The sequence below is a fragment of the Filicampus tigris genome, chromosome 2, assembly GCF_054856515.1.
Source record: "Filicampus tigris isolate MCC_2025a chromosome 2, RoL_Ftig_1.0, whole genome shotgun sequence".
NCBI lineage: Eukaryota > Metazoa > Chordata > Actinopteri > Syngnathiformes > Syngnathidae > Filicampus > Filicampus tigris.
The window spans coordinates 393,207-408,542 of NC_141218.1; the positions used below are offsets into that span (position 1 = coordinate 393,207).

The 15,336-nt window shown below is 52.1% G+C and overlaps 1 protein-coding gene across 1 annotated transcript in view; it reads left to right on the forward strand.

Moving 5' to 3' along the window:
• The window catches only part of LOC147150683 (dachshund homolog 2-like), a 32,308-nt gene extending 17,271 nt beyond the window's left edge, over window positions 1–15,037 (forward strand). The window contains exons 3-12 of the mRNA XM_086018570.1: window positions 4,191–4,301; window positions 5,320–5,535; window positions 7,142–7,305; window positions 7,868–7,973; window positions 8,721–8,795; window positions 11,009–11,109; window positions 11,190–11,337; window positions 11,452–11,646; window positions 12,298–12,360; window positions 14,207–15,037. Of these exons, the coding sequence (XP_085874696.1) occupies window positions 4,191–4,301; window positions 5,320–5,535; window positions 7,142–7,305; window positions 7,868–7,973; window positions 8,721–8,795; window positions 11,009–11,109; window positions 11,190–11,337; window positions 11,452–11,646; window positions 12,298–12,360; window positions 14,207–14,244 (1,217 nt within the window). The 3' untranslated portion in view covers window positions 14,245–15,037. The remainder of the gene's footprint in view (window positions 1–4,190; window positions 4,302–5,319; window positions 5,536–7,141; window positions 7,306–7,867; window positions 7,974–8,720; window positions 8,796–11,008; window positions 11,110–11,189; window positions 11,338–11,451; window positions 11,647–12,297; window positions 12,361–14,206) is intronic.
• Window positions 15,038–15,336: the final 299 nt, after the last annotated feature.

Here is a 15,336-nt window from a genome sequence, read left to right on the forward strand (position 1 = left end):
GAGGTGAACGAGTGCAGGCGGCATGCTGCTGTGATGAATGACTCGTCTCCTGGGTCCCACTCCTCCATCTGTCCACCCGCTCCGCCTCCCCCCTTGCCTCCCTCCTGCTTTTCCTCGGCCTCTCCTGCATCCTCGCCTCTTCCCCCCCTCCTCCTCCAGCCGGCCTCCTTTCGCCTCCTCTCTCCTTTCTCCTTCCGACTTCCACTCAAGTTCTCCCTCCTCTTCCTCGTTCCCGTCATCATCACCCCCCCCCCCTCCCCCACTGCAGGATTAATAAAACATGCTTGTGTTTAGTGACATATGGACACGGCTCACTGTGGCATACTAATGACGCTCGCGAGCACACACACACGCACACGCACACACACCCACACACACACACGCACACCCACCAGGTATGTGTGTGCGCAGAAGTGAGAGTGTTTGGTGAACATTAGTGGATCCCAGAGAAAACATTTGCTCACTTATGATCGCTCATTAGTACACGCGCACAGTTGGCAGTCGTGGCGGTCGGCGTCAACCTCGCGCGCATCGCCGAGGCGGCCCTCGCGTCCATGGAGACGGTTGCCGGGGGAGAGAGACGAGCTGTTGTTTACGACCTCGCGGGCTCGACGGGGGCGGCGAGGGGATCGCGGGAGGCGTCGGCCAACCGCAGATGGACATTTATCACGCGGCCGGAGAGGGGCGAGCGCAAAGAGGCGCTTTGGGGCGGCAGGGCGAAGCGCGGTCCGACTCCAGCGGACGAAGGCCGGCCACGTTTTGAATTTGGTTTTAGGATGAATTTGCCCGGCGACCATTTTCTTTGTGTCAGGTTTGGGAATAAACGGCTACCCTTCGCCAGGTAGCCCGCGAGAACCGCGTGGGGAGCCCGTAGGCTTCTTCTCAAAATAGCGGACAGTGTTGGGCCATTTCTTTGGAACGGGACTGTTTAAAAATGGCGCCACTGTATCGAAATGGGACTGCTGTTGTTGTGCCCGTTGTTCTCTTCGTGGCCAAGCTTGTCTCTGAATTTCAGCTTTGTAATCTACCGCAACGACTAACAGACCCCTGTAGATGGCGGCGGTGCCTCACTTTGGATTTGAGATCGGCGCATCCTCTGAGCGGACGATAAAGATTAGGCGCTGAATTTCGGCTCGTCATGCCGGCACATCGGACGTTTAGGCACCTCCCTCTTATCATCCATTTTCTAGAGCTTAACCTCGGTCCGCTCGCGGCTGACGTGGAGCCTATCCCGGCAGACTTTAGGCGAGAGCCGAGCCATACCTAGGACCGGTCGCCGGCCCATCGCAGGGCACATATAGACTAGTCTTGACGCATTCGGGACTTTTGGGAACAATGGGCGGTTTAAAAAAATAAATAAATAAATAAAAGATCACCCATCCGATCACGAGATGGAGCAATACGGCTATGTAAATAACTTGCCGATCAGATCATTGTAAATATGGTCAGGGGACCATTTGGGGTAAGCGTCGTCGCTTGGATTGCCCGCGTGATCGCCAACACTGCCGCGGGGATGGGCAGGTTAAGCGTGTGTGCGCCCGCGCGCGCGCGCGCGCACGCTAACCTTTCAGCGTGCTCTTTGTGCCACTCGTTTGACTTGTTAATTCACACGCACACTCAACAGCTCAATGCTCGGCCTTGTCTCTAAACCTCTAGCGCGCGCATCACTTCCTAGAATGCAGAAAGCCACCCTGCTTGCTCGTAACAACTTATTGCACTGATAAACACGCACGCACGCACGCACGCACACACACACGCACACACACACATTCGAGAGTGTTGTGTTGATTACAGATGAAGTGGCTTCAATCTTCTTGTGAAAAGAATCAGCACTCATCTGAAGACCCTCATGTGCACCTGCAGAGAGTCAGGATGGGCGATCAGGAAGGAGAGAGGGAGGGTTGTGTGTGTGTGTGTGTGTGTGTGTGTAACAAAAGCTAAAGTGGTTCAAAGGCTTTTTGATGTCTGCTCATCCTTTGTTTTCACACATGAAATCAATTTTCCCCATTCAAATGAATTGAATTGCTATTATTCTGTAGAAGTCACCAAAAAGAAAACACCGCACACACACTGGCCCTACTGTAGTATTCGCGTGAGCGGCGTGTGGCTTTCCTTGTCCACATGCGTTCGCTGAAAGTTTCAGTCATTTGGTGACGCACAAAAAGAGCAACGGCGACCATAACAAAATGGCGTCTCGGACCTTGCGGAGAAAGTTGAAGATGGTTGACTTAAGTGCTGGGGCCCCGCCATTAAATCTGTCGGACTCGGCGCTCACGGGAGCATAAAAGAAAGAAAGAAAGAAAGAAAGAAAGAAAGAATAGTGCCTTTCTAAATCCAGAACACAAAGAGCAATTCCTCTCTTTTGCTGTTTGTTTTATTCAAAGTGTCACTCCGTCTCTGAGTGCACTCGCTGGCTCAATCGGAGGCGGCGCGCACCATCAAATATTGAGGAGCTAAATGGGCCGGGTTTCACGCTAGCGGGGTCTTGCAGGGGGGAGCGGCTCCACAATGCGGTAACGACCCCCCGCCCCCAAACTTCCCTTTCAATGTCTCCAATTCTGTCCCGATGCTAGAAAGTTGCCTCGTAGTTGCGTCGCTGTGCTCGCTAGCCGCAGTCGGAATGCTAGGCGCGAAGCTAACGTTCTACGAGCCGCGGCTAGCCCGCTGGCGCGGCCGAACGCTATTCTTCCGCGGTGCAGGTTTGCGCCTCTAAATCGCTAATCCTTCCCTCAATGGCGGCAAATGAGCTACACTTCCAATGAGTCTCATTCTTACCAAAGGCGGACGAGAAGAAGCCATGCTAACGGCTGCGCTAATCTGAGATGTAGACGCCGTAGCTGTGAAAGACACAGGTGCAAATCCTGGCAATGAATCGGTATGTTGATACTTGGACTGCGTCAGGCAGAACAAGTGGCCACTAAAGCCAAATGGAATGTAGATGAGCATTTTTTAGAGCCAGCGTTTTTGTTCGATTTTTTTGGAATGAATGTAGCTGTGCTAATTAGCAAACTGCCGTTACATTTTGCGGATATATTTTCATACATTCCACGAAGGGTTTCAATGTGTATTTCTCACGGTGTATCAAGAAGGGTCCTGAGAACTGCCCATGTTTCCGCCGCATTAACGTTTGGCTCAAAATAGTGAGAGGGAATACGTACATAAAACGACAGATTTTGAATCCCAAAAGCGTCCGCGTCACGACAGAAAAGACACGATCCTCTGGATTAACAATGAATCATGTGGGACTCGCTATGAATACATTTAGAAAAGATGTGGGCTTGAGAATGATTATTATGAGGCGGCGCTTGACTTGGGTCAAGATCGACCTGGTCCGAGGACACGAAAAACAAACGGCAAGGATGAAGAAAGACAAACGCAAGCGTATCGTGAGCGCGCGCGATGATGCAAGTGTCTTTGAGGCAGTCTGTCAATCAATCACGCGCTAATTCCCAAGGTCACTCGGTCGCCATTAGCGACGGGGGTCGATGCTCGGTAACCGCGGACGCGGCGGAAAGCCATCGATCTCGGCGTGCGCGCCCGCGTTTGGTAGCGGTGATGGAGAAGAGTATGGCGGCTCTCCCTCGCTATCGATCGTCTTCCGCTTGCATCCAAGTGGAGCGGCCGAGCGGCGCGCTGTTTGCCAGCGCAACTTTTGAAGTAGGGCCGCCGACGCGGCTGCCGGTCCCCGCCGTGTGTTCTTTATAGCCTGCGGACAACTGTCCCGTGTTGTCGAGTGTGTGTGTGTGTAATGAGCATTCCTCCGAGGCCCTCAACCGTGGCCGGGACAAAATCAACGCGCACGCACGCACACACACACACACACGCCAACACGCATGCATTCCTTCAGACACACACGGACGGACGGACGGGGTCATCTCTCTCACTCTGTTGGTTGTTGTGTATAGAAGTCAGTTCCAGGTCAGCGCACTGAGCCGCAGATCTTAGTCCGGACAAAAGAGTGTGCGCGCGTGCATGTGCGCGTGTGCATGCATGCGTGTGCGCTTTGTCTTTATCGGCGGACGTGCCCTCGGGGCGTCTGAAACACTCAACAAAACCACTTCAAGGCAACGTGCGCACCATTGGCAGCCGGCACCCCGGTGACGCCACCTGGAGGCGGCAGGAGGACGCGCATATTAACCGGTTGCGTGTGTGTGTGTGTGTGTGCGTGTGCGCGCGCGCGCGCCCGGCAGGCCTGACAGCCGCCGCCATGGCCGAGCTCCAGAAGCTGCACAAGATGAAGATGATGATGAGTCTGCAGAACGGAAACGAGTCGGACAACGACGACCTGCACTCCAATGCGGGTAACACACGTCTCTCTCTCTCTCACACACACACACACACACACACACACACACACACACACCGTTGGACTTAAATAATGCAAAAGGCCATAGGGCTAACGAATAGTTTGGATGTGCCTGTGTTTGAATCCCCCGGCTACACTTGTAGACAGAGCCTATACACAATACTCACAGGGAGTATATATTCTTTATCCTCTGCGAAGAACGACTTCCTGCAGCTTGACCGTCTCCATGCACTAGAAATATTCAAGTTTGTATTATTGCCATTATTCATTAGCAAATGCTACTATTATAGAGTGTTTTTTGTTTTTTTCAAGGTACCTTAATGTGTTGAATTGAAAGGAAACAGACAACATGTCGTGCGTGCGTGCGTGCGAACGAGCGAGCGAGCGTTTACGCTTGACGTGCGTTCGACAAAGAGTCCATTATATCTCGGTGTGAATTATTGAAAGAACGCAAAACAAGAAGCAGGAAGGCAAAAGAAAGGCCAGCCATTTTCTTCGCTGACCTGCCAAACGGCCGGCTGGACCATTTTGTACTCTTGTTTTTTTTTTTTTTTTTTCATTGTAAATGTACAAATCCTGCTTGGAGTGGCGCTTTTTTTTTTTTTTCGCAGGAAAATAATCCATTTGCATGTAGCCGCCACCACAAGGTGTACATATCGAGAGAGAGAAGGAGAGGGAACATCTGCCCATCTGTTTATGCTTCTTGTCTTCCTGGTGTAAGCGCAGAGGGGATGAGGCCCAGCTGTCTCACACACACGCACGCACGCACATCAGTGGACGTGCACGGCGCGGGGAATTCAGCGGGCAATAATAGAGAGAGACGGCTGCTAATTCAAACTAATGGAGGGAGATGAAGATGGATGAGGGAGGGAAGAAGAGGCAAGCGGAGGGAGTGAGGTGGCGGGCGAGCGAGGCATCATTGCACAGAGAGAGAGAGAGAGAGCGAGCGAATTGGCGACAGCAAGTTTTTGCAGCAAGTTGTTGTCTTTGATGCCGTCTTGATTTGTGCCCAGGAGGAAGCGAATGCTCCTGGGACAAGGAGCGACTGAGCAGCCCCCCGGCCGGAGCCCAAAGCGGCGGAGCCGGAGGAGGAGGAGGCGGGGCCATCCCGGCGGGAGGAGGAGGAGGAGGAGGAGGAGGAGGAGGGGGAGGGGCAGGGCGGGGCCCGTCTTTGGGAGCTGTCAATCAACAGCAACTGCAACAACAGCAGCAGCAGCTGCTCGCCAACAGTGAGCCAGCGCAGCGCCGTCTTCAGGGTGCGTGCGGGGTTACCTTTGCCACGCACGCACGCACGCACGCACGCACACACAAGTAGGCTGCCTGTCACATGCGCTGACCATTCATGAAAGTGTTCACGCTGACAAAGCTCCCCCAGTGCGCGTGCGTTGGTCCGGCTCTACCAAAATGATTGAGATGCGTACGTGTGCGTATCATGATGAGTGTTACTTGAGTGTGTGTGCACGTGTATCATGATTGATGTCAATTGTGTGTGTGTGAATTAAGAAGTTTGTTTTGTTTCTTCGTGATTGTTGCGTGTGTGCGTGTGTATCAGAAGTTTGATTGTGTGTCATGAGTTTGATGTGTGTGCGTGTGTTTCTCATGACGAGTTTGTGTGTTTCTGTCATGTGTTTGTTGTTGGTGTGTGTGTGTGTGTGTGTGTGTGTTTTCGGGCTGCTCAATTATGGAAAAAAAAAAAATTCAGCGCGATTATTTTGGTAATAATTGAAATTGCAATTATTCAAACAATCACTTTTGGTACAAAACAAGAAAATGCTTCAACGTAAAAAATGGAAGGACAAATGAAATTCTTTGAAACACTTTGTAAGTTCCTTTTGGACCAAAAAAAATGGTTCAAATCAGTTGACATGAAAAAAAAATGTATGATTGATTGATGATAGAAATGCATATTATGCCAATTTTGGAATCATGGAGTGTCATAATTGTCATTGAATTTCAATTAATTGCACAGCCCGAGTGTGTTTGTGTGTTCTCATTTTGATGTTTTTTGTGTGTGTGTGCATGAATTATGAAGGGTTTGATGAGTGTGTGTATCATGATGAGCTTGATGCGTGTATATTTTGAGTGTGTGTGTGTGTGTCACAATGAGGATGGTGTGTTTGTATATCATAACTCCGATGCACGTGTGTGTGTATTATGATGAATTTTGCATGTGTGTGTGTGTGGTCTTCAGTTTGTCCACGTGTGTTTGTCGTGTAGTGAATGCGTGTGTGCGCACGTGTATCCTGAGTGTGTGTTGTGAAAAGATTAGTGTGCGTGCATGAGAGAGTGCGCGTGTGTGGCAATATTAGTGAATGTACGCCATTTAATCTGTCGCCATCTCCTGTATTAACACTCTGCCTGGATTAATCAGCAGACACTCAACTAAATGACTCAATTCATCAACATCTCACACACAGGCGCACGCGCACACACACAGGCGGCCATGGCTTCTTATTGCCAGTCATGTGTTTGCCACGCACGTGCGCGCGCGCGCGGCGGGAGGTGACAAACACTCACATTGATTATTGTATCTGTCGAGTCGTCGGGACAACAGCAATCAGAGTTATTGTTTCACGTTGACCACGCGCGTCTTCGCGCACACGCCAGAGGGCGGGCGGGCGGGCGGGCGGGCGGTCAGGGGCGACATGGGGTCAGACGTTTTGGGGGGCTTGAAACCAAACATCTCACCTCGGTGCCCCCTTTCACCTTGAACCTTTTTCAAGTTCCCCGGCGGGTCAGCGTCCCCATCGCGCGCAAAGACATTTTCAAAGAGGAAGGAAATTGTCCGGGCTAGCCGTTAGCTTCTGGGACTTTGTTGTGTTGTTTTTGTTCCAGGACTGGAGCTGCCCTTCATGATGATGCCCCACCCGTTGCTGCCCATGGGCTTGCCGCCGGCCTCCGTCGCCATGGCGATGTCGCAGATGAACCACCTCAGCACCATCGCCAACATGGCCGCCGCCGCTCAGCACATACACGTGCACCGGGCGCCCGTCATCAAGGTGCCAGCCGCCTGCTGCCGCCTGCTGCCGCCTGCTGCCGCTTGCTGCCGCCTGCTGCCGCTTGCTGCCACTTGCTGCTTCCTCTCTCATACTTTGCCCCTCGTCATAGTTTGTTTGCATTTTGGTTGACTTGAGCTTTTTCTGAAATTCACTTTGTCTCAAGTACATTGCAGAGCATGGTTTTTAGTTTGGATTCGTTTTTTGGAGGGGGGGGGGGGGGATACTTGTTTCTGTTTCAGTTTAGTTTTTTCCATATGCCGAACTTTCGTCAAAAGCAAAATGAAAAAAAATGTCACGTATTATTGGAACTGCAACCCAACAACCGCTTGACCTGCTTCGCGGTTGCGAGGTGATTCCATTTCGAATCAACCCCGAAAGCTCCTGCACCAAATGAATTGACAAAGAGCGAAACAGATATTTTAGTTTTGTCAACACAAGAGTTTTTTTTTTTTTTCAAAGCGCGAAAATGCCTTTCCAATGTTAGTTTGAGTTATTTTTGCGAAGCGCGATAACCTTGGTGCGTTTGTGTGCGGTCGTCGATGGGCGTGTGCGTCTTTGGTAGGAGCGGGTGTGCGACAGTCCCTCCCTGTCGCCCTCTGTGGATGAGACCAACACCCCTCTGCAGTCGCAGCCCAGCAGCTCCGCCTCCAGCTCGCCCGAAAGACTCGGTATGTCGTATCTCTTGAATTTTTGAACAGCTTCCCAACAGAAGTCTCTTGAACGGATGCGCAAAAGAGAGGCGCGGCGCGCTTGCTGCAGATTGCCACTCCGGGTTGAAGCGGACACGTGACACCGAAGACGATGTGGCTTATGTTTAAAAAACAAAACGTTCCAGCGCAGCATTGCATTCCATCCAAAGGAAGTCCGCTAGCTTAATGCTAGCAGACAATGCGAAATGCAATCAAGCGGCCAACTGAAATGAGCAAAGATGCTCCAGTGATTGGGAGCCATCAAAACTTGGAGATGTCGCCAAGGAAGTACGTTGCATGTTGGCCAAGAAGGGGGAGGAGCCACCTTGGGCCCGGGTTGTGTCGGAGAGTTCTTTTTACTCTCGTTCATTTTCAAGGAAAATGTATGATGAATTCTATTGAAGCCTCACAGTTTGATCAATTGCAATTCATGGCCGAGTTCGAATGTCCGCTGATAGTGTAGTGGTACACACGCCTGAGTTGTTTGCGGGCAGCGTGGGATCGATTCCCGCTCAGTGACAGTGTCTATGTGTGCCCTGCGACTGGCTGGCGACCAGTTCGGGGTGTAGTCTGCCTTCGCCCATTGACGGCTGGGATAGGCTCCAGCAACTCCCCGCGACCCTATATAGGATAAGCGCTTTGGAAGATGACATGACATGACATGGCCGAGTTCGATCCCTGTCCCCCGTAAGTAACGATTTCCTTACTCTGGTTGTCCTTCTTCAGGCCTGCTGTCGGCCGATGCAGATGTTGCATTGGCCAACGTTGCAACACCCATCAAGAAAATCACAAAGGACAAAGGTCAGAGCGCCCGCGCACACGCACGCGCACAGTCGCGTCGCGCGCGCAGCGCGCGCGCGCACACGCACGCAAACACGCACACTGGTACACTAACACACGCTCGATCACGCTGACTCACAAACGTAGCGACACGCACGCGCACACTTTGACTTGCATGTCAAGATATTCTGCATATTATGCACCTTGATCCAAACTCTCAAGCGTTTCCTTTTGACAACTGACAAATCATCCCCACTTTCTTCATCTCCTGTTTTTACGCACACACATGCTCACAAACTGAAGTGTCAGGATGTTCCGCCGCTCCTATTGATCACCTGTCTCGGAGCCATCAATCAGACCGATGAGGATGGTTGTGCGCGCGTGTTTGAGCCAGCGAGCGGGAGGGAGGGGGGCGGATTGGGGGGGGGGGGGGCAAGTGATTGGGGCAGGGCTAAAAGGGGTCAAGAGGTGTCCCACTAAAAGCATGCCCGTTATTTTCCATCCTTGGAAAGGCGCCTGATTCCCGCCTCTTCCAAACAACACATGTGGCGCAGGAGGAAAAGTGCGGATGAAGTGGCGGATAGGAGATTAACACACACGCGGGCGCAAATGTGTGTGCGTAAGTGCGAGCGCTGTAGAGTGCATCTTCATCAGCGTTAATTTCACAGCAGAGTTAACTCACTTGTCAGTGTGTTAGGCATTAAGGGCTGAGCAGACACTGTGACGCACTCGCAATGAGCGCGCGCACGCACGCACGCACGCACACACGCGCACCTAAATCAAGGGTGTCTTTAATCCCTGCCAATTAGCACCCCACGTGATTGTCGGAATACTAATGACGCGCACGCGGCAAGTGTAATTGATCCGTGATGCCGCATCGTTGACTTTTACACTTTAGTAAACAAGGCGTCTTCAACTTCTTTGTGTGTGTGTGTGTGTGTGTGTGTGTGTGGAGGGGGAAAAAGGGAACTGTCGTGCCTTGACATACGACTTTGATTTTTTTTTTTTTAACAACCGAATAGCGCCCCCCCCACCTGTGTAAAAAAAAAAAAAAAAAAGCCCAAAATAAACACATCTACACCAAACCGCGGAAGTGCGTTTTCAAACGCATTTATAAGCATGCCAAGCCTCTAGGTGGCAGCAGTACAGCCAAATTTTGTCCATTCAAAAGAACTTCCGCGCGGGCAACATACTGTCCCCGGGACGTCCCAGAGATATCCGGCGGTCAAGAGCCCACCTTGTCGTCATGCATCTTCGCCTTTACTCTTGACCGAGAAGTTGTAGTTGGTCGCCAACAAATAAAGGGGGGGGAAAAAAAAGCGGCTGGAGCTCGGCGGCCATGCACGCTGTCGCTCTTCAAAGCCGGCGAAGTGACGTCGGAGCATTTTTGTCGCGTCGTGACCACGTAAGTCTGCGTTTGCGGACGTTTCCGGAGGTCTCCGCCAAACCTCCGCCGTGGCCGCGGTTTGGGCTTTTCAATGAAAAAAAACCTCCGGGGACGCGCGGATGCCCGGCGGGCAAAGCGCAGGCGCGTGGCCGCCCTTTACGAAAGCCCGACTGCGTGTAGGCAAGGCCCGAGAAAAAGGCTTCGAGCGGTTTGTTGCTCCTAAACTCAGCTCAAAAGAAAGAGAATGACGGCCGGCGTATTTCAAAGGGCCACACCGGCTTAGCCTTTCGGTCGGCTAGCTCAATGCTAACGCATTGCATCCGTGTTGTGGCGCTTTAATCTTTTGAGCCATGTTGACAGACTATAGGACAGCGACAACAATGTATTCTGTATCCTCCGTGTCGCACGACTCACGCCGACGATTCGCTGCTCTTGGTTTCATCGAGTCGGGCGCCGCGCATTCGGCCGGTCTTTGGTAGTTTGCTGAAGTCGGTCGGTCGTCGGAAAGGCGGGCGGGAGCCCCTTTGCGATCATAAGCCTACGGGCAATTACGATTCTTTCTGGCCAGGCAAAAAGGGGACGGCGGAAGCGCGCGCCGCCCGTCGGCGCTAGATGACAAACGGCCGGTGAAATGCGGGTAAGATGCCCAGCTCTGTCAAGCACAAGCTCAAGGCGCCGCTGCACACTAAATCCCTGTAGTCTTTTCTACACGTTGTACTTTGTGCATTTTTTGCCGTTTCAAAATGTGCCCGCAGTGTTGGAAAGGTGCCTTTTCCTCAGCGCAAATGTGTCCAAGGAGTCAAACAAATGCAACAACCGTCTCCCGCCTTTGTTTTGTCGGTAAAAGACGAGGCGTCGCGAGGACAAGGCCTGCCCGCCGGCTTCCCCGCCCCCTTCCTGTTCGCCGACAGCCTGTCGTCGGTGGAGACGCTCCTCACCAACATCCAGGTGCCGAACCCGCCGCACCTTGGCCGCTTCTTCCGCGCGCGCCCTTGAACGAGGCGTGCCTGCCTGCCTGCGTTTTTCAGGGTCTCCTGAAGGTGGCGGTGGAGAACGCCCGCGTGCAGGACAAGCAGATCCAGGCGGAGAAGCGCGAGCTGAAGATGGAGCTGTACCGCGAGCGAGAGATGAGAGAGAGCCTGGAGCGCCAGCTGACCTCGGAACTGCAGAGCAGAGGTCTCGCTTCGGTTTGAAGCTCTGAGTCGTCCGCAATGCATTATTCTGGGAGGCCGCCCCGAGGCCCGCTGGGAAATGTAGTCGATGGCAAACGGTCCGCCCCTCTGCCCGCAGCGTCCATCCAGAAACGTCTGAAGAAGGAGAAGAAGGCCAAGAGGAAGCTGCAGGAGGCGCTGGAGTTCCAGTCCAAGCGGAGGGAGCAGCGGGGGGAGGACGCCCTGAAACGCTCGTCCTCGTCCTCGCCCGAGCCCGAGCCGCTGCACGCCGACGACGACGACGCCGCCGCCGCCGACGACGACGACGCCGCCGGTACTTTGCGACTCGTCCGGTTACCGCCGCCGACCGGGATGACATTTTGGCCTCGCGTGACAACCGATTGATGACGTTTTGGGACATTATCTAAAGGGGAAGTCAACCCAAACATTTGACAACGTTACGATAGCATGTTCTATGCGGGCCCTGCTCGTCTAAACGTGACATTGGGATTTATTATTCCATTTGTGAAATATCAGTTAAGCGCTAAAATGCTGCCGTTTTTAGCCATCTGTGGGGGCGGACATTTTCTCTCTTCTCCTAACTGAAAATGACATCGCAGCTGCTCAGGAAACGACCGATCACGGCTCACCTGTTTTCCGAAGCTGAGCCGTGATTGGCCGGTATCGGCGATGTCATTTTCAGTGGACAGAAGTAACAAGGTGGCTGAAAAACGCATGCATTTCACATGCATTTAACGCAAATTCCACAAACACAAAATTCATCACAGTGCTGTGTTTTGACTCACGGGCCTGCCGGGAACATCTTGCAAAGCAAATGTTGGGGTTGACTTCCTCTTGAAAAATACATCAAAATTACACTCGTCAACCCCCCAAAATGCTTCGATTACACTCGTCAACCCCCCCCCCCCAATGCAATAGTCCATCATAAAGGAAGACATTTTTGCCATTTTTCTGTCTCGCGCAGACGCTGCGTCTGACCAGCAGGAAGAACTGAACGGGAACCAGGAAGACAACGGCGCTGTGCAAGGTAAACACACACACAAAATGTGTGTGCGCATTCAGTAAGTTGGAAAGTGTTGACAGGAAATAGATTTTGGTATGCTGTTGGTGATTTGATATCATAACAGGATTAAGCCATTTAGCTGCGTGTGTGTGTGTGCGTGCGTGCGTGCGTGTGTTGTCCTTCTCCCACCAGCTGTGCTCAGTCCTGCCTGACATTGAGAAGCTTCGTTTTGAAACGCTGCATGTGTACGAAATCGCTGCGTTCCCTGTTACACGCGCGCGCGCGCGCGCGCGAGGGTTTGATCCACGCTTGGGTGAGACGGAAGTCTAATTAGCTCTGGCTCCTCTTTAGGCCGTTTTAGATCCGCACTCTTCTGCTAGCGCACGCACGCACACACTTGCAGACCCACCTGATTTCATTAATGTTGATTGGCCCGGTAGGGCCCGTTTGTTGCTGCACACGCACGCGCGTTCGTGCCTACCGCCATAAAAGCATTTTGCACCTACAGTGATTTGAATGCGCGCACACTCGCACGCGCACACAAAGCTCCCTCGCCTCTCACCTTCCACACTCTTAATTAACGAGTGGAGAGAAAAGTGCTGAATACAAAGAAAGATGTGGCATTAGAATCGGAAGAGATGCGGGGAGGAAGAGGCGCTTTTATGGCAAAGGTTGCGACTAAAAATGCACTGATGAAGAGCAGAGCGGAGGAAGACGAGGCAAAGGAGGGCGGGGGGGGCTGCCTGGGAAAAAAAAATGAAAAATGTGACCTTGTTGCCAGACCCGCTGACATTTACGGCAACCCGCCGATAGACTTTAACTAGGCGGGTCGGTGCCATTTTTCACTCGGGTTTGCCTCCTGATGACGATGACGAGACCGTGGCAACGACGTGGCGCTTGTGACTTGATGCCAATTGGCGAGAATATCGTACTTGCGAAAAGCAGAGCAATGACGTCATTAAGCGGAATGACATGTCTTTCTGCAGTATCTTTTGGTGTACCCGCCTTGACCACCGGGGGGCGGAAGAGTAGACTTGTACTACTAGTAGTTTTTGTGACTCACCAAGATGCTGTAATATTAGTCATTTTGTGGGGAGGATCAAGAATATATGCATGTGGGTATCCTTTGCTTTTTCCCACGTTTGTTCGTCCACCGTTCACTTCTTGGAGAGGCAGGCGGGACGGAATTTGTCACGTCCACACACCCTTACACCGGGCAGAAGACGTCGGGAGAACGGGTCAGGATAAAAATAACCTGAGCGTAACAGATAGAGGACGGGAGGTGAGCAATGGGAGGGGTGCTGCATGGCAAAAAGAGTCTACGGCTGTGGGGGGGGGGGGGGGTGGCGCTGGGTAGTGCCTGTTAAAAATAGCAAAGGGCAGCAGATGAGAGGGACGGAGACGAGTCGGAAACCCGAGAACATTGTCGCAAAAAAAGTTCTTTTCCGAACGGATGTCCTGTCAGATGGAGGAAGCGGGGAGAGCGGGACGGCATTATGGCCGCCGTTACCCAGAAAATGTAAACAGTTTGCAACGTTGGCAGAAAACAATGACACCGCGGGGGAAAGGAAGGCGTGCGTGCGTGCGTGCGTGCGTGCGAGCGAGAGTGTGAGTGAGACTGCAAAGAGGAGATCTGAAATCGCAGCCATAAAGGGAGAGAAGGTGGCAACAACATACAGTTAACCCCGGTTTTATATTTTGTGGTGTGTGTGTGTAATATGTATATATGCATACATACATATATATATATATATATATATATATATATATATATATCCTGTACACTGTGTATATGTATGTGCTAAATAATGTTGAGCATGATGACATATACTGTAGATTTACTGATTGTTTTGTTTTGCCTTCAAATCAGACTCTCGGGCTTTTCTGAAGACCACCATCATGTTCTAGAGTGGTGGAAGCCACCGCCGCCGCCACGTCCTCCCGAGGCGGGATGCAGTGCCGCGCGCCACTTCAGCCCCACCATCGCATCGTCATCATCATCGTCGTCATTATCATCTTCCCCCCAAAAAAGCATTCCACTTTGTGTAATGGGACGGACGGACGGACGGACGGACGGACGGACGTGAAGGCTGAGCGGACCAGAACGTGACCTGGCTAACGTGCCGGATTTGGCAACAACCTGAGTCCACCTCATTGGCTGGCCCACTCGGATTGGACGGGAATCAGCTCCTCGGCGCTGGAAGGAGACTGTTCGGAAAAAGAGCTGTCTCATTTCATCTTTTTTTTTTTTTCTTTTTCTTCCCCAAACAGAAAGTGTTGGAAAACGGTTTTGGCTTAAGCGCAGCTACTCCTCCACGTTCTTGTCTTGGACTCAATGAAGTGTTTTCTATCACCTTGAAGGACATGTTGACAAAACCTACCCAACCTTTTTTTAATACAATGAAGTGATTTTTAGAATGTGATATCCTCAACCTGAGCAGAAAGTAGTCATTTGCCGCGTGAGTTGAGTAGCACTTTTCCTTTTCTTCCTTTTTGCCCGGCAGGTGAGCAACTCAATTGCTCCCCGGCTCCACTTTGTAACTTTGCCACCTGCACTTTTTGCCAGTGCGAACTCTTGTTTGTTCTTTGTGAATTGGGAATGTCCAGGAATGGTTCATGTGTGTAGATAGAAGTGACACTCGCTTGTTTTTCCCTTTGGCTTTCCTGTTTGTGAGCGCAAATATACACGATTACCACCACGGGCTGACGCGCACGCGCCGCTCTTTTCTTGTCGCACTCGCCGAGGACCGCGCGGCCTTTTCTCGGCCGCCGCTGGCTCCTCCTTCCTCGGGCTCTCCGTCTCCATCCCTTTTACCAAATAGCTGATGTCACTTTTTCCATTTCCCCCTAATGGAAGCCCCGAGAGCTGAGCGATGGACGGCGGAGGACGAGCAGCGCCGCGATGAGGAGAGATGGACGAGAGATGACGGAGGCAATGAGGAGGGATGAAGAGGTGACGGCGTGAAGGATGCGAGGAACCACGCGGGAGAAAAAAAGAGG